The sequence below is a fragment of the Coenobita brevimanus genome, chromosome 68, assembly GCF_032717465.1.
Source record: "Coenobita brevimanus isolate Jiangsu-jjx chromosome 68, ASM3271746v2, whole genome shotgun sequence".
Classification (NCBI taxonomy): domain Eukaryota; kingdom Metazoa; phylum Arthropoda; class Malacostraca; order Decapoda; family Coenobitidae; genus Coenobita; species Coenobita brevimanus.
In genome coordinates, this window is record NC_137021.1 from 24314649 (window position 1) to 24334597 (window position 19949).

At 42.4% G+C, this 19949-nt stretch overlaps 1 protein-coding gene across 1 annotated transcript in view; it reads right to left on the bottom strand.

Moving 5' to 3' along the window:
- LOC145405865 (sodium-dependent multivitamin transporter-like) overlaps positions 1–19949 on the bottom strand; it is a 260499-nt gene that overhangs the window by 140153 nt on the left and 100397 nt on the right. The window contains exons 4-5 of the mRNA XM_080277122.1: positions 12056–12216; positions 8983–9123 (exon numbers count right to left, since the gene is read on the bottom strand). Of these exons, the coding sequence (XP_080133248.1) occupies positions 8983–9123; positions 12056–12216 (302 nt within the window). The remainder of the gene's footprint in view (positions 1–8982; positions 9124–12055; positions 12217–19949) is intronic.

Here is a 19949-nt window from a genome sequence, read left to right on the forward strand (position 1 = left end):
TATAAATGACTTACATCTTAGCACTTACTATACTTCACTCATACTATCACACTTTTCACTCATTTATGAAAATACACAAACTTGTGCATTACTGTACATTATTTACACTTCCCCACACACCTGCTCAGTACTCACGCTCGGAGTGATACTGTGAGAAGCATTTGGGGCATAGGGGGACCTTGCATTCTGCACATTGGTAGGAGGTCTCTTTTAGTGCTGGGGGATGGCGTTTGGTTGTGCCGCAGACGTGGCACCGCCTGTATGCTAGACGACCTGCTGCTGTTCTCCCGATCTTCACAATCTTCTGCCAACGAAATTACTCAGCACAACTGAGCCTGTCAGCTGGAGCCGCTGTTCCCCGCCTAGCACCTGTCACCTGAGCAGTTGAATATTGGTCAAGGAGTTCGCATGCAAGCTCTCTCTCAAACTCTCATAAAGAGAGGTTTCCTTACAAGCTCCTTGAACAGTATGAAACTGTTGAGGACGGCGATATCAAGAAGGTGTAAGAACGCCTTCTTGTACCACCTGCAGGACTTACGTAGGCAATCAACCTCACCAATTTGCATGTCCGATTTATCAAGCAGCCGCATGTTGATATTGTAATCACTGACTGCATCTGGCTTTACCACGGGTTCCCTGGTCCTGTAGTCTGTTTTACCAGTTTCCTCCAGCACACCCTTATGAACTGTAGACAACATGTTAACCCGTCTCTTGTCATGCCAGAGAAGGGCTAACATGTTCCCACATGTCTTTGTCAGAAGGGCTCCTTTCTCAGTATTTGCCAGAAATACTGGGAAATTCTTTCTGTTGGCCCTAACAGTTCCACAAGACTCAGAACCATGGTCAAGCAAATACTTTGTCAATGCCAGGGCTGTGTAATACTTATTGGTGTACAGAATGAGGTGCCTGTTGAAATACCTTTCCATCAGCACTTTCACTACTGATGCAAAGAATCCATGAGGATCATCGCTAGGTATATCAACATCTGTCGCCGAGTAAACTATTACATCCAGCACATATCCAGTTTTACAGTCACAAAGCACAAAGAATTTCAGGCCAGATCTGTGACGCTTTGATGGCACATACTGAATAAATACAAGCCTGCCCCTGAATAACACCAGTGACTTGTCAATAACCACTTTCTGGAACGGATGGAAAACTCTGGAGAATGACTCTTTCAGCATTGTTAGGATTGGTCTTATTTTCCATAACCTGTCGTTCGGTGCAGGCCTGTAATTTCGATTGAAATGTAGGAACCTCAGGATTGCCAGGTACCTGTCACGGGCCATGTATTTTCTGAAGACAGGTGTGCCAACTAGTTCATCCACAGACCAATAGTCGTGAAGCACATGTTTTTTTTACGTGCGCCATCAGCATGGTCAGGGGGAGCCACACAAACATCTCCCCCACCCCTACAGGTATCCATTCACGTATGTGCGTGCTCTCACTAGCAGGTACGTCCAGCCAATGCACGCACATGGCCTGGTGGAAATTAATTTCATCAACCAGGTACTTCATAATTGCAGTCGTGAAAATTGCCTTGAATAGACTACTAATAGTCCAAGGCCTGGGGGGAAGTGAATCCTCCTGCACACCTGCACCCTCCTCATCAAATGCCAGCACAGACAGCTCAAAGCTGGCACCATCCTCCCACACAAATGTATCTACTCTACCCACACGTGGTAGAGCAGGCCGTCTGGCAGATGCACTGCGTTTTCCAAAACGACCACCTGCACGGCCATGGGCAGGGGAGAGGGAGATGGAGAGGGGGAGGGAGAGGTGAGGGAGGTGGGGGAGTAAGTGGGTGATGACTCACCTGACGCGGAACTTTCCTTTGAAGACGCTCGGCGCTGTGCATCACCACATGGCTCCCATCTAGGCAATACAACTCCCGAAGGGCCTGGTTGAGGTGATTCTGCCCCTGAAGTGGTAGGCTGAGGTGTGGGGGAGTGGTGGAGAAAGATACGTCAGCGAGCAGGCAGGGAGAGTGTGGGGGAATGGCTCTGCAGCATTTTTTCTGCAGAAGTCCGCCAGGTCCACAGCCACTTTTCCAATATCCTGGGCCATCTACCGCCTCCTCATCAGCAAAATCATCGCTGTTGTAGGCTGTCCCTTCCTCCTGTAGAAGTCAGAGAGCCCTCTCTGGTGTCGGAGAGCGAGTAGGGGATGGAGGGCGAGAGAGCTCACTCTCCATGTGGTAGCTTTGTTTGCCCTCTGACGATGTACTCTCACTCAGTGTTCGTGATGACACAGTTTCATCTAGGGCACGTCCTATGGCACTATCACTAAGCCCTTTCCCTGGCACAAAGGGCATGACTTTAGCAGGGGTCGATGAGGCAATCGGCCCTTCACGCGGTGGAATGGAATTGGACGACGTTGAGGAAGATGACATAGCTCCTCTCGCTACCACTGCCAGGTACAGACTGAACAGCGCAACCACGGGGTACCTGTGGGTCCTACCTACCCCTTAGGTATCACAGAAAACGGTCCCGCTCTCAAACAGTGGCAGGAAGGTGAGTGCGGTATAGCGAGGCAACCGGTGGCCCTGCGCACCCTGAATCCTGTCATGCATACACGTCAACCGGCGGATAAGGGTTAAAACATTTCAATGGGTGGACACAGACAATAATAAGAATGAATATAAACCAACTGTTTAACACGATATGCAGTATACATACCTGTTTGGCCAAGGAAATAATTTTTACCATTCTGAGAGGTCTGAAGGGCCATGCCACTCCAATGAGCAATAAAGGGAGGGCACCTTCAGCCTACAATCCACAGGGTTCATGTCCAGATGAACCTGAGGCAACAACAAGAACAAGAACAACAACAAATTGAAAACCTTGGGATGTTGTCTGAACAAGATGAGCATTACAGGACTAGCCAGGGGTTTATCATCATAAAAGTGACATGAGGCTCTCGGCCCGAGAGGTCCGCTCAGAACTTGTCCAAATTACAGCTGTCCCTAAACATCGCTTTGGAGCTAGTGCTTCGCGGCCCAAAGGGGCTGGAAAGCACTTGCCCAAAGGAGAGGCGTTTCTGAATGCCTAATCCCATCGATACCACAGCTACCATCACAACCAACATTATTACAGCTACTACCACTACAACCACCATCAGAGCTATCACCACAACCACAACCATCATAGCTATGAACCAATACTGTCATCACCACCTCCACCCCCACCATCACAGCTACCACCACCACCATAACAGTTACTATGACTATCACCATCATCACAGCTAACTCCACCATCCCCACCACCACCACAACTACCACCATTTCCTGCTGAAAAAATTATCGCCTGTAAATAGCATCACTGAAATGATAGGAAGAGGATTGTAGATGTACTCGTACAACCTCTCTCTCTCTCTCTCTCTATTTCAGAGATGCATGAAACTCCGCGGCTGTCTCTTCCAAGCTCACGCACTGTAGGACCAGTGGGGACAATTATTATGTTCTAAAACAGTATCAATTGGGACCCAATCCCAACCATCCTGCCAAGTATTATCAAAATCCTTTTTTCCAGTTTTGGTGGCAACACACACACACACACACACACACACACACACACACACACACACACACACACACACACACACACACACACACATAATAGATAGAAAGGCAAACAGATAGATACACACATATATTCAGCTAATAAAACACCATTTAATATTTTTTTTACCTCTGCCACAGCTTAAAGAAGCTGGTAGGCAACGATGGCCAGCTGTAAGCGGATCAAGCTTTGTCAGCAACCGGAGGTGAGTTTGGACATTAAAAGTCATTTCTGTAGGGAGGTACTCTAGTGCAACATACCACCCAAGAATCATGGCCTTAGCTAAATAATCTTCAGAGCCTTAGAATTTTCCGTTATCAAGGTCGTAATTCTAGTGCTAACATTATCTGCACTTGATGACTTTTGACCTTGACCTGGCGGATAGAGGTCATGCATGTACGATGCTCACTTGTGGTACTTACTAACGTCTGTAAGCATGCAAAGTTTCATTCGATTCCATCCACCCACTGTAGAGATAGGGAACTTAGAAGTCGTGGAATGGCCCACCGGAGGTACAACTTCTAGGTGTTGCTGGCAGTGACTGGAAACGAATTTCAACACTAAATGTCATTATTGTGTGAAGGTACTCCAGTGCAACATTCCTTCCAAGAATCATGGCCGCAGCTAAATAATCTTCGGAGCCTTAGCATTTTCCATGAGCATAGTCGTGATTTTAGCTATTTTCACTGTTTTTGCATTTGATGACCTTTGGCCTCTGACCTGGCCAATGTGACACATGAGTGTACATCAGAAAGTTGTCGTACTAGTCAGTGTCTATGTGCATGCAAACTTTCACTCAATTCCATCAAGCCGCTGGGGAACTAGGGGGGAATTTTTGAAAATCGGTACTGGTTGCTAAGGTCACTGAGGCCAATCTTCACAGGGTTGCCACTCGAATACTAGAGGAGAGAGGGAAAAAATGGATGGCACACTTCCGATAGGGAATGACCTCAAGTTTACACCTAAAGAAGTCAGAGGTTTATACCCCCATTAGTAATACTTCTACAGCTTAAAAAAGTGAAAAATACGGGTTTTCGGCTTTTGCTAAGCAACGAGTAGTTGCCTAACAACCAAAGACTTGCAAACACAACTAGGTCATAGGTCAATGTGTCCAGGTTTGGTTGGCATCGGTTAATTTTGAAGGGCAGAATTGCCTGCTGGAATTAAACAAGAAAAAAAAGAATATAAGAAAGATAATATCTCTAATAATAAGGGCAGCATGGAGCAGGCCAAAAGAATACAAGAATACAAGAATGAAAGGAAACGCGACTAACAATAAGGGCAGCATGGAGATTGCCATAGTTTCACTGCCTTATCCGAAATGCCAACTCTTCACTAACATTAACGTACCCGTGTGTCTTCATATTTTGTAATATAAATACCGTATGCAATATCATTAAAGCTAATGTGCATAATGTTTCCATCCTACATTCAAAATACACTGCTTATATGTATACGAATGAATGTGTCAATCATATACATAATGACACTGTATTACTGTTGTGACAGGAGGTCGGAATATTTTCGTTAAAACAGAATGTTTCTGGTTCGTCAAAGCCGATCCCTGATTCGTTTGGTTAAGTCAATAATGACAGGAACATAAACCTTGCAGGTTTGTAAAGTTAGGCTTAAATTGCCACGTTAATATTAATTAAAGGACGTTCAAAATCACATATAATCTGTGTTCATGATAAACAACGGTATGTCCTTGTAACGGTCCTACTTGCACTGTATATGTCACAAAACAGCTTACAATTGGATGAAACAGTTGGCTGGTATACAGAGGTATTGTATATTACTGAATTATGGTACTTAATACAGAGGTGTATGATAATATATGATCAATATCTGATGGGTCATTTGATCATTATCTTAGTTTATTTTGGTTAACGAAGAATGGAAGTAGGGGACGAGAGAGTAAGAGATGCGTGTGGTGGAGACAGGAACTCAGAGTGAAGGGTGGTGGAGGCGGGAGCGAGAATGGCGGTGAAAAGACATCATATCTTTCAATAAATATTGTTTACTATACTATACTTATTTGAAACATTATAATATAGGACGTAAGTATTACTTAACGCATGATACATTGTAGCTCTTCTTTCACTTTTATGTCTTTCTCATATCCATGCAATTATGTTGTGGATAACAGCGCAGTATTGTACATTGAATGCCTAGATATACTTATCTCTACAGGTTCTGAATGTATATAAAAACAATCTCGACACGTTGTAAGATCACCAGCTTTGACCGTTCCAACAACGTTTACATTGGGGTTGGGGTACGGGTCGTGGATGTGGGGTGTTCGATCGCCCGGTCGTCAATGGCCTCGACTCCGGCTTTTATAGGGTGGGGAGTAGTAAGTGCTTTCGGGTGTACACCTGAAAGGTTTAGACGAGCGTTTAAACCAACTGTCTTTCGTGGTTATTACATTCTCAGAGTGCTTCTCCTGCTTGTCATAGCACTGCATTATAAAATACTGTATTATGTGTTCTATGAAACAAGGTCGCTTAAAGATGGCTACATATTGGCATGTTATAATTATACTCACGGGACGCGTGTATTATGTCTTGACGTGTGTGTGTGTGTGTGTGTGTGTGTGTGTAAAGAAAGTAACTCAAAGTTTTCATCTGAAGTTAACTGAACTTGGTCGAAAAGTTTAGGGATGGACAAGAGTCTGACTTATTGGTTATTAGAATAATACATCAAAGGTGAAGGTCGCAGGATAGCTCAAAGTTTAATCAGTAAAATCAAAATAAACTTAGGAAGTTTCTCTCCGATTTAGAACATACTTGCTTTAATGCTTCGGGCAAAGGCAAGAACGAAGTGAGTCAGTTTATGGAGGAATAATAAGTCTAAGGTGATGATTACATGTCATCGCAAATTTCGACACGCGTATCTGAGAGTGAACAAAACATCTGAAGGGCTTTTGATCTGATCTGGCCTATATTTGATGGAAGTCTGGAGGGCCAGTCAACATGCTGATCCGTAGTTTCTGAAAAGAAAATATCAAAGATCAAGGTCACATGTCAAGGTCAACCTATTCAACTTTTATTAGGAAGACTTCAAGGTAAGATGAGAATAAATGTAATTTTTTGAAACCGGTAAACCAGATGTCACAGTCACAGGGAGAGGTTAAACATCATGGTAACGTGGCAAGTTTAACAGAGTTTTTAAAGTCTGATTTATGAGTGGGTTTGGGGTAAATGAAGGATAAAGGGATTTGATTTTGAAATACATTGGCGAAGGTCAAGCTCACAGAGCCAAATCAAATGGTCGGTCGTAAGATCAGTCGGTGGGTGCGCGGGTATTGCACTCTCTGAATGTTCCTTTCTGTTTATGCTGTCAGTAACTAGCACATTGCTTTGAAAAGTATCGGATCACTAGGGTTGGATACGAATGGGAATAAGTGAATAAATGAGACGTAAGTTGATCTATATGATATTAGTAGCCATGATTACCACAAATCCTATCTCGCTGAATGGTCTGCTGTAGTAATTATTGATTCATTTTCGACCGCAGTTGTCCTGTCATTGTTTACGGTCATCTGCAAATTAGTAACGTCATTATAAATTAATGGGAATATGTGCGAGCCATTCTGCAGGAACTGAGCCTCGTGAAATGTTAACACAAAGACTTCGACTCAAGAGGTAAGCAGTTATGGACTCGACTCATACTGAACGTGATCGAAATGAAGTGCCATAGCCATGGTGCCAAGAAATTTGTTAATAAAATAAACATCCCTTTGCCGATTGAATTTAGCTGTCCTTTAGCAATATGTAATGGTTTTTATACTCTCTTTAATACAATTCCATTAAGTATTAAAAAATAAATGTAACTATTAATCAGAAGTTGACTTTACGGTCAGGCGAAACTGAAATAGTTATTGTAGACTTATGGTAAAAAAAAAAAAAAAAAAAAAAAAAAAAAAATCAAAGCGAATATTCCTCAGCTGTTAATAGTACAAGTCTGAAGAAAACTGAAATGGTCATGAGAGATCATTTATGTGTGGTAATCAATTTACTATTTACTTGTTTTACTTATAAAACCGCTCAGTTTTCGACCGTTTGACCCACTTAGACCCTGACAGAGTGCAGGGTTCGTCATTATTTTGTTGTCGCAACAGTTTCGTTTAGTGCTGAATGAATGCTATGATTGTTTCATAGAGAAACTTCAAGTGCTGTAAATTATCTGAATCAAAATCAACTTTCCCATATGTCAATACTCCACGAATATTTTAATTTTCCTTGTCATGAATAACAGCATATGAAAGGATGGTAATGCATTTACGCCGCAAATTCTCACTATAAGATATATACAAAAATATGTATGGAAGTATTCGTTAACAAGACAGGCATACAATCAACACTGACCCAGAGGTGTAAGACGCTTCGTCCAGTGTTCCAGGGTCCAGTGTGCTAAGATGTTAAGAGACTTTTGCGGAAATGTACATAAACTTAGTGAAACCTCTTCAACTATTATTTTCAAACAACTTGGGGAAACCGTACAGTCAAAATTATTATTAATACTTAAGTGTTTTCAGTACCATTTAGCTGATTGTCTAGTTGCTCCCAGGATATCCGTTACATCGTCTCGAAACCATGTCAGTGCATTACGAGATTTTTATTTTTTTAGTAATTAGATGGTCAGTCATCACTTAGGTTAAAATTAATTCAGTTCGTTCGGAACCCCAGAAGTGCAAGGAAAGCACTCACCTCAGGTGTAACCTATTATACGTTCTTGTCTCCTTTTCTGGATTAATAATGCTTGGTTCCCAAAGAATTTTCGACTGAATGATCAGTCAAGATACAAGGTTTCTGTTTTGTGGTCCTAAACACACCGTATCGAATTTTTCTCCATTGTATGTGTATAATGAACAGTATACGGTCTGTGTTTATGAACTGTCCTGTCGGTGTGGACCTGACTGACATGGATGGGCAGCTGTACTAACCTCGCTGACACCATTTATAATGCCATTCACAGGATGGTATGATACCCTCCAGGTAATATTTGGTGAAAGAAATGAATTATCTGAAGACTGATGTATGAAAATAACTGTGTGGAGTAGCATATTATAGGATACAAGTATTGGGAAATTAAATGAACTGTCTGAAGACAGACATGATTTTAACCGCCTAAAGTATCACTTTGTTCATAAAACTAATGATATTCAGACAGCATACATTCATTTAGTGTCCAAAATGGCTAAAGGTGAAGTCGTATTACTTCTATTATTTCATCGCATGAACTTTAGAACATCCGTCACTTCCCGTTTTAATGCAACATATCAGAGAGAATCATCTATGGGCAAAGAAACATACCAAGTCTCTCTCAGATTAGGAATTTCGGCCGGGAGGAGAAAGTGAGAATCAGAAGAGGTTAAATATTAGGTGAACTCGTGTCCTTGACATAGGAGGCTACTAACATGTAAGCGTGGCGGAGAGACTTCATGCTGTTGTACCGTTGGACGGCTGTCTGTGTTACGGAGTAGTATGCCATCTTCGTAAGAACACTACCACTGATGATGTTGGATACGGTGTGCCGTTGGAGGGGCAAATACTCGTACCTTGAAGGAGAAAATAGTTCTATATAAGAAACTGTCTGAACCTGCTTACAATGACGACGCTTTCAATCCAATAACATATCGTCACCCTCGTAAAGAAACTGCCTAAGTCATTTTTTCTACTTTTCGGGAAATCGAAAGAAAACTGTCTCATTTTCTTAATTATCAATGACTTGGGCAGATACTTGAAGTGCATTTTTGACCACTCACCCTAGACCTGGCAAAGGGAGCTATACCAATAAGTGTGCCACGTGATGAAGGTTTGATTTAGGCAAAAATCCAGAAATCGCCGAAAAATGGCTTAGGCAGCCTCTTTATGAGGGTGATGATATTCTTTACTTTGGGTAAAATACCGCCCAATGCTTTTATTCGATTTAGGGAGGATCATCAGCAATGGAAGAGGCAACTGAGGCTATATATAATCCCTTATGTTTGAATCGCTCCCCTAAACTTAATGTAATCTAGTGGAGATAACAAAAATAAAGATATGTCTTTGGACTAAAGTCGTTGAGGAAGGTCACACTAAAAATGCATTAAGTGATTTACACTAATGACTCTGTTGATTGCATTATCCATAAACTACAGCCGATGAACTAGGAATATAAAAATATAATAAATTCTTATCTGCTTTTAGCAGACATCTTAGTTCAGTTATTTGTCTGACGTATTCTCTCTTCTCCCTGCAGTCAGCCTGTTCTTTCTATAATCGTGTACCCGTAACTGATCGTACTGTCTAAATCTGTATTCTGTCAGAAACCTTTCATGCTACAGATAACAACTAGGTGGTCCTGGCTCCTGCATTGTCTTCTCTCACCAGTTTCCTCCAACAGGACTATTCTTACACTACACAGGTTCCCTCCTTTGCCTCCAAGCTAATGTACAGTTGCAGAAATAAATACAAAATCATTACATAACAACAAATGTCAAAACAGCGAGCAATCACTTTCCAAACAAGTGAGGCGATCGTCATAGCTCATCAGAGTTTTCAGAATAATATATTGGAGTTTCACTACCGTTCGACTAAACTGTAGAGAGCTATTCTTGCCTTCCACTGCACAAAATTTTCATTTCCATTCTCTTGCGTACAGTAGACGTCCTTCCCTACACAGCACTTGTCTACTCCATTACATGAATGCAAGACACTCAAAGAATCTGGATGGTAAAAGAAATGGAAAGGCTAACAGCGTACATAACTATAATTAGTTTATAATAGCTAGGGCAAATATGGAAATTAATCAGCCAGATTCTCAATAATAATAATGAAGTGAAGGTTATCATCTAGACAACTAACTTTATGATAAAATATTTCATAACTGAAATTTTGAGCGTTCCGTACACTGAGCAGCAGAAAAAGGATATCTCTGGTCTGAAACTGTATGTACACTCATGATTACTAATCTCTGACCAGAGGGTTAGCAAAAGTGGTGGCAAGGCGTAGGCTACAAAATCAGACATGCTTAACCATCATTCCAGAAAGGTTTAGTGCTTCAGTGTATAATTTTCTAAGCATCACTGAAACAGTTTCGCTTCGCATATTATAGTACTTTTTCAAGTAATATATATCCATTTTAAGAAACAGACATGAAAGTTGGTCATAGCTGTTATTTTTAGTGTGTAATGAGTATGTGATGCTATTTGACATGCATACTGAGTTTTATTAATCTGTTTATTACTTCACTGACCTATTTAATGAGGCGAGCCCTTAACGGAGCCGTTGATAGGTGATAACGGAGAAATGTCCACGACTACCACAGCAGCCGGCATCCACACGACATATTCTAAGTATGCTTTATAATACTAATTGACAAAAACTTACCATTACTTGTTACTGTGAACTATTTTTTTTATCTTGTCATATCAGGCCCCGTTACCATCCAGTGGGAATGGTTGTGCTATTACTACGCGAGGTCTAGCTGCATGCCCCCTCTGGTCAAAATGTGTGCCAGTTAATGTTTCAAATTCATAAAAGATTAATATATGTTATGCCGATACCCACATCCAATGGCACGTGCCTATTTACTTCATGGAAATTGCCCAATTGCAGATTGATTGATGAAATGTCAGCCACAGACAATAAACACAGATTACTATATTGTAGAAGAGAAACCATAAAAACATGGTAATATGAGAGATATAAGCAGTAGAATGCTACAAATCACCTGGTTGCAGTTCATTGCCCCACCAAGTAGTGTACAGTAGAGGCTGTGTCCGAATGCGTGGCTCGTGTGTGGTCATAACACTGCCCGCCACGTGTCTCAGGTCAGAGATTAGTGATCATGAGTGTACAACTCCATCCTCCCCCCCCCCCACACACACACACAAAATCATTCACGGCCACTGGGAGCGATGAGCTTTGAAGTGAATCGTAAAAATTAAACCGTGTTTATTTAGTAGTGTAGGTAATTTAAAATCGTTTGTTCGTGTCATAATGTATCAGACCACAAGGGTGACGGATAATTTTTTTTAGTTTGTGTGCAGTCGGGGACGAACGTTGGCCTAGCAACGCATGTTTGTTACCTTCCTTTGTGACGCAACATGTCACAGAGAATCTTAAATGCGAAGATTATTAGGTGAACTTTTAATACAGACTGACCTAGCTCTTGTAAAGGCGTATGAACAAAAGAAACATACCAAGCCTGTCTCGACTTACAACTTTTGGCCAGCAGAGGATGGTGAAAAGCACACGCGCTGAAAATCTGGCAACAGAGGAAAGTGAAAAACAGAAGAGTTGATATATAAGCTACCATTTGATCGGGAAAAGCAGAAACGGAGAAACATTAGCTAGCAGAGTATAGTGAAAAGTAAAAGATATGATACATTAGGCAGCAAAAGAGAGTGAGAGGCAAAAAAAGGAGAGGGAATAGGCATCAGAGGATATTGAGAAGTAGAAGAGGTGGAATACTAGGCGAAATTTTGCCTTGGAGTGCCCTCTTACGTAAAGATTTGCGGTCCTGCTCTGTTGTGGTCCACAGCCACCCTCCACACCTCCTGAAAGCTGCCCACATCCAATAAGCCCTTGATAACGACGGCAGTCAGACCAGCCACCATGATCAGCAGCTGCAGCACGTCAGTCCATACCACAGCCTTCAGTCCACCCTGCAGTGCCACTTACACATTAGTAGCATGGCTACAACTCTGCCACTCGTACACTCCTATTATTATTATTTTTTTTAAATAACGGAACGGAGGAAGGAAAAACAAATGGGGAGAAAAAAAATAATCCATTCACCAGATTACTGGTGTCCTCTGTTCATAAAATATCTGTAACAGTTAGACTTGAACAGTTGTAGGTTAAAATTTGGAGGAAAACAACTCTGGGGAAGTGAGTTCCAGAGAGATGCAGTTCGGGGAATGAAAGAATTCTGATAGGCAGAAGTTCTGCAATATGGCTGAGTGACATTCCAGTCATGAGCGCTACCAGATGCCCGTGTAGCACGAGGGAAGGCATGGAGAGGTGACACCATGGACGCAACGTCGTCTGAGCATTTGCCAAAAAAATATCTGTAAAATAATGCAAGGGAGGCAACATTCCTTCTTACTTGCAGGGGAGGTAGTTTATATGTAATGGCAGGGTTGTTAATGATTCTAACAGCTTTATTCTGAATTTTGTCTAGTTGTCTTAATGCAACCTCTCCACAACCATTCCACAAGGGTGAGCAATATTCAAGCTGATAGCGCACATGACTCTTATATATTATAGCTAACTGCTCATCGGCGAAGAAGTTACGGACTCTGTACAATAATCCAAGTTTCTTTGAGGAGGTTTTAGCAAGTGATCTGACATGAGAGGTCCAGCTGAGGGCACTGTTAAGTGAGACACCAAGAATTTCAATACATTTGGAGATGGGAATATTAGTAGCACTGAAGGTAATGTACAAATCTGGTAATATCTGTCTATTAGTAAACTGTATATATTTAGTTTTACTAGCATTAAAAGAGACAAGGTTGTTTTGTCCCCATTCACTGATTGTAGATAGATCTTGATTTATAGAGATGGCTGTACTGAGTTGAGAGGTAGAGATATTAGACTTTGTAAATGGATGTCTGAGTGTGAATGAACTATGTAGTGTTGAGTCATCTGCGTATGAGTGAATGGGATTGTGAGTGACAGATAAGAGATCATTAATATGAACCAGAAATAGGGTTGGCGCCAGAACTGATCCCTGCGGCACGCCGGCGTTAATTGAGTGGAAATTGGAATATACATCATCTACTTTTACTCTTATTTTCCTGTCACCAAGATAAGAAGAAATCAAAGGAACAAAAGACGTTAGTCCATAGCAAGGGAGTTTGGACAGCAGGGAACGGTGCCATACTCTGTCGAAAACTTTAGAGATATCAAGAGTTACTGCATGAGTTTCTCCAAAAAGATCAATTGATTGATGGATGGTATGAGTTAAGAGATTGAGTATGTCAATGGTGGATCTTTCGTGGCGAAAACCGTATTGTTTATCACTAATTAAGTTGTTGGATTCAAGATGTTTAACAATATTCTTATTAATTAAAGTTTCAAATACCTTACCAAGAGAAGATGTGACAGCTATTGGTCTGTAATTGGAGGGGTCAGACGAACTTCCTTTCTACGGAACTGGGTGGATATTGGCTTCTTTCCATGAATTTGGGAATAAAGAAGTACGTATGCATAGTCTGAATAATTTAGCTAGGACAGAGGCAAGTTCAGGGGAACACTTTTTCAAAACAATTGGCGGAATTCCATCTGGGCCAGGAGCTTTGTTGGTAGGTAAATTGTCTAGGATGGATTTTACGAATCTTGTCCGTATTTTAAGTGGGGCAATTTCGGGAGAATCAAGTTCCAGTACTGAGACATTCTGGCTGGTATCATCTATGGTAGAGTTTCTTGCAAAGGTACTAGCAAAGATATCTGCTTTCCCACGTGGGTCATTTGTAATATTGCCATCTGAAGATTTTAGTGGGGGAATGGAAGATGACTTGTTAAAGTTATTATTGAAAGAATTAAGAGTTGACCAGAATATTCTATTGTCATTAGGGTTGTTAAGTAGTTTTGATGCTTGCTTTTGAAGAAAGTTTGATTTAGATAGATTTAATACAGCTTTTGCATGATTTCTAGCAATTTTAAATTAGGAGAATGATTCAGATATTTTTGATTTTAAGTAAGAGTTATATGCTAATGACTTTTGGGCTGTTGCTCTGGCACAATTGCCATCAAACCATTTTGGAGAGTTTGATCTTTTAGTGAATTGTTGACTTGGTATGAATAAATCCATACCAGCTAGTATTAAGTCGCAAATGTGGGACCGGGTAGAATTGGGATCACTAGAGAAGAAAGACTGCCATAGAACATCAGCAAGATAATTTCTAAATCCATCCCAGTCTGCCCTGTCAAAGTGCCATCGGGTCACCCTGACAGGTTCGGAATGGGGAGGTGTAGGAGGGTTAACTAATGAGGCTTTGATGAGATTGTGGTCAGATTGTGGTCAGAGGATTCAAGTGGTGACAGTACCTCTATCCTGTATTGATTTGGATTATTTGTCAAGAATAAATCCAAGAGATGGGAATTATGGTCAGGATTATCAGGTACTTTGGTTGGTTGCTTTACCAACTGGGTGAGATTAAGCGATTCCACAAACAGCTCGCATTCTAGACCAGCGTCGTCAGTCCGGGCAGAATGCAATAACCATTCAACATTGTGTATGTTAAAATCACCCAAAATGGTAATTTCATTGCCAAGGGCAAGGTCAAGGTTACTCAACTGAGTGGATATGGAATCAAATACACTGGGTTCCGAAGAAGCATTGGGAGAACGATAAACTACACAGATATATTACTTCCAGTGATAAATCGCTTTGGTTATCTGAATTGAAATACTAGAGTTGCCCCATCTATAGAGCATTAAGGATACCTGTATTATCATTCAGGCTCAATTGTTTCATTTTCAACTGCATAACATCGTCTGGGGTTAGCTGGATCACACTGTTGCGACCATGAAAGGGTTCATATGTGGAGTTTGGAATTCAAAAACGGCAAAACCATGAGCATGATTACTTTCTCTTCTACTATGGTATGGTATGTAGTATTTTAGATGAAGATTTTGCAGATCTTTTAGGTGCCCAACCAGCTAAGTGTTTGAAAATCTGACCTCTACTTTTCTGCTTCTTTGTGTAATCAGCCAGTTTTTCTAGTTGTCTTTACCTTTAAAAATATAAATTTGGGAGGCAAAATTTTGTTCCCCAAGACGAAGTCAAGGGCCTTGCGTGTTTGAGTCGTGGTGAGGGTTTTCCATTCGTTAGTCCGCGCTCTGGACCCCGCATTTATAGAGCTATTTTAAAGACAAATGTTGCTAGAATGGTCTACACACTCAAAACAACCCCGAGGTCAAAATGACTAAACACGTGTTTACTTATAAGATTATAGGCATAACACTTGTTTCTTTGGTAAGGCGTTCAAAATGCTGGTATTTATTCCCATATCACAATTTTGATCTAGCCCAGTAGAAACTGGAAAAAAACAAAACAAAAAGGCCTATGTCATTACCTTATTTGATAGTGGAGGCAAGCAGAGAGCAGGTAGAGAGGTAGGTAGTTAGATAGGCAGGGATGTAGGTAGGTAGGCAAAAAGTATGTAGATAGGAAGGTAGGCGGGTTGGTAGCAAGGCAGGGAGGGAGATAGGAAAGGAGAAAGGCGGAGAGGTCGGCAAGGAGGTAGTACAATATATAGGCAAGCAGAAAGGCAAGTAAGGAGTCGGATGGATACGTAGATAAGTAATATGACAGGCAGAAAACAAGGTAAGCATGGAGACAAGCAAAGATGTAGGTACGGAAGTAGGCAGGGAAGTCGCCAAGGAAAGAGGAAGATATGTAGGTAGGCAGGGAAGTCGCCAAGGACTGATTGATTGATTGTAGTAGAAACTGGTGGTGCAACTGCTAAGTTCATATGCCGCCGGACAACAAGCTAAAACACGCAGCAAATAAATAGTGCATAATCGAAATAAAGTTAATAACTTTTACTAGAAATAAAACACTGAAAATAATAAAAGAATAGTTAAAAGAAAAAAGTACTTATAAAAGTGGAAGGAGGCCCGCCTCCTGAAGAAAACCAAAAACATCAGTAAAAGCGCTATGGTCTCCACCAAGCATCGAGGAGAGACAGTAGGCACCATCTACCCCTCTATGCCTATGGAGGAATCTCTGACGCAGGTCCTCCAAACTTGGACACTCGACCAGTAAGTGACGGACAGTAAGGGGAACAAAGCAATCATCACAGTACGGTTGAGTCTCACCACTCATCAGGAACCCATGTGTAAGCCGAGAGTGCCCAATGCGAAGCCTAGCAAGACCTACCTCCAATCGCCATGGCATGGAAGGGAGAACCCTTGGCACAACCACTCTCTGAAAGACCTCTTTCAGCTTATTATGAGCAACACCATCCCAGCATCTCTGCCAACACACATGAATTCTGTCCTGCAAGTAAGGTGTTAGATCAGATGCAGGAAGCGGATATTCTGTTGGGGGCTGTTGAGTAGCCGCAGCCTTGGCAATTGCATCCGCCGTCTCATTGCCCACCACACCAACATGTGCAGGAACCCAGCAAAAATCCACTCTCTTCCCCCGATGGCGAATGAGGAACAGCCACTCCAATGTAGCTAAAACTAAGGGATGGGAAGAGTTAAAAGAGTCCAGGGCCAAAAGCGCCCCTTGAGAGTCGCTAAAAATAGTAAAATAATTGTCAGGATGAACAAACACCAACTTCAAGGCTAAAATGATGGCTGACAGCTCTGCAGTAAAAACTGAGGCAACCAAAGGAAGATTACCTCCACGGCTAAAATTGGGAAATACCACAACAAAACCAACACCTGATGCGGATTTAGAGCCATCAGTATACTCAGGCACAGAACCACCATGACTAGAAGCATGTTCTAAAAATAACCTTAAAAGACACTGAGGAGCGACAAAATCCTTTGAGCCAGCAAAAGGCCTGCAGAAAGTTACCCTGAGTAATATCCAAGGAGCAACCCTCGGGATCCGAACAGGACTGACAAGTACTGCCGACAAACCAAACCCCTCCATTATATCCTGAACCCTATACCCAAACGGACGAGGCATGCAAGGGTGTCTACTATAACACAAAAGACAAGACTGTTTCGTCACACACTCACAGACAAACGAGTCTGGAAGGCGATGAATCTGGAGCCAGCACCTTACTGCAACAGACTGATGCAGTAGATCTAAGGAAGGCACACCAGCTTCCACCAATAAGCTGGAAATTGGAGAGGACCGAAAAGCCCCAGTTGCAAGGCGAACACCAGCATGATAGACACCATCTAGAGTTTTTAGTCTTGATTCTGTGGCAGAGGAGTATACCTCACAGCCATATGACAGCTTAGAGGTTACAAATACCTGAAACAAATGCAAGAGCGTCCTCTGATCAGCACCCGAAGAGGTGTGGGACAGAACCCTCAATAGATTGAGACCCTCCATACATGATGTTTTAAGATTTGCCAAGTGTGAGACCCATGTCAAACGACAATCAAATGTCAGGCCCAAGAATTTCGTCTCTGTCACACAACGGAATCTCCTGCCACAATGCTGGAGATCAGGGTCCGGGTGTACCGCTCTCATCCTACAGAAGTGCATAGCCACAGTCTTTGAAGGGGAAAACCGAAAACCCTTGGAAGTGGCCCAGGCAGAAATCTTGTCCAAGGCAAGTTGCATACGCCACTCAATAGCAGACATCTGGGAGCCAGAAAACCATATAGCTAAGTCATCCACATAAAGGGATGAGGATACCCCAGCATGCACAGTGTCAATGATACCATTGATGGCCACCGCAAACAGGGAAACACTTAAGACACTCCCCTGTCGGACACCTTCCTCCTGGCACAGTGGCGCAGAGAGGGTAGAACCCACACGGACCCAAAATACACTATCAGTCAAGAAGTCTCCAAGCAACACAGGCAGGCGACCACGTAAACCAAAGACATGAAGTTGTTGGAGGATGCCATGGCACCAGGCAGTGTCATAAGCTTTCTCAAGGTCAAAAAACAAAGCCACAAGATGTTGCTTGGAGGGAAAAGCTTCACAGATTGATGCCTCAAACCTGATAAGGTTGTCTGAAGTGCATCGTAATTTACGGAAACCACTCTGCAACAGAGAGAAAAAGCAACCCTTCTCCAGAAACCACATAAGACTGACATTGACCATCTTTTCGAACAGCTTGCACACTCATGATGTTAAAGTGATAGGGCAATATTTGGAGACTTGGGAATGGTCTCTACCAGGCTTGGGAAAGGGGAAGACAATACCCAACTTCCAACTCCTCGGAATAGAACCCTCACTCCAAACCCTGTTAAAAAGCCCCAATAAAAACTGAAATGAATCAGTTGGTAGATGACGCAGCATAGCGTAAGGAATATCGTCAGGCCCAGGAGCAGTGTCACCACACTCTGAAAGGGCAGCACGCAGCTCACGGAGACTGAAATCTGAATTATACAGCTCTCCGCCACGAGAGCGAAAGTCAAGACCCAGCCTCTCCTAATTCCTACGAAAGGTAGCAAATGGCTGAGAAGGATCCTTTGTAGAGACAGCGTAAAACTGATATGCAAAAGCAGAGGCTACTGCATCTGGTGCAGACACAAGTTCTCTGTGAAGGCACAACACCGGAGGGGAGGGGGGTGAGAACCTACCAGAAATCTTGCGCACCTTTTTCCACACCATAGACGTTGAAGTTGAGAATGTAACTGTAGAAACATACGACCTCCACGAGTTACGGCGAGCATTCTTCATCACCCATCTGTAGTGAGCACGTGCTTTGTGAAACTGTATTTTTAGAAAAACAAAATTACGATTGGCAAAATACCGATGGGCAGCTGCTTTGTAAGTTCCCTTTGCAATGGAGCAGTCATCATTCCACCATGGCACAGGTCTCCAGGAAAAAACACCAGAAGTCCGTGGGATGGAATGAACCCCTGCTGAGAAAATGGTCTTAGTAAAATAACATTCGGCATCATCAATAGTTGAAAAATCACAAACCCTGTTGCCAAATACACATAGTTCCTCAAAGAGAGACCAATCAGCCCTGTCCAGATACCAGCGTGGCAGACGGGCTGCAGGAACAGAGCGAGTAGCCTGGACCACTACAGGATAATGGTCACTACCATGTAGATCATCCAAAACCTCCCAAGAAAAATCAAGGGCACAGTCAGAGGAGGAGATGGTAAGGTCAGTGACAGAATACGTGCCAGTCTGAACATGAAAATGGGTCGGCCTCCCATTATTTAGGACAAACAAATCTAAATCCCCAACCAAAGAGGCAAGAAGATCACCCCGGGAATTTGAAAGTGAGTCACCCCACAAAGGATGGTGGCCATTAAGGTCACCAAGGAGTAGGAAAGGGGATGGAAGTTGGCTGATAAGGGTTTCTAGATCAGCACGTATAACAGGAATGGAAGGTGGAAGGTACAGACAACAGATGGTATAGCACCTCCCAACGTGCATCTGTACTGCTAGAACTTGAAAGGGAGACTGAACCTCAAAGGAAATAAAGGGGACATCAGAATGGCACAAAATTGCACATCCCCCGCTGTGACCACCAGGAGGAGATGCGTGAAAGGCCTCATACCCCCTAATAGAAGGGAACTGTTTGTCCCCCACCACTGTCTCCTGAAGACAGACACATAGTGGGTTCAGAGCAGAGAGTAATAACTGCAATTCCTCCCAATTTGCCATGGCACCTCTACAGTTCCACTGAAGACAGATTGGTACCGATTGAGCCACAGTGATTAGTATTAAATATTATGAACTTAGAAACACCAAAGCTATGTAGCAACCTCGTTGGGAAGGGAGTGAAAGCCC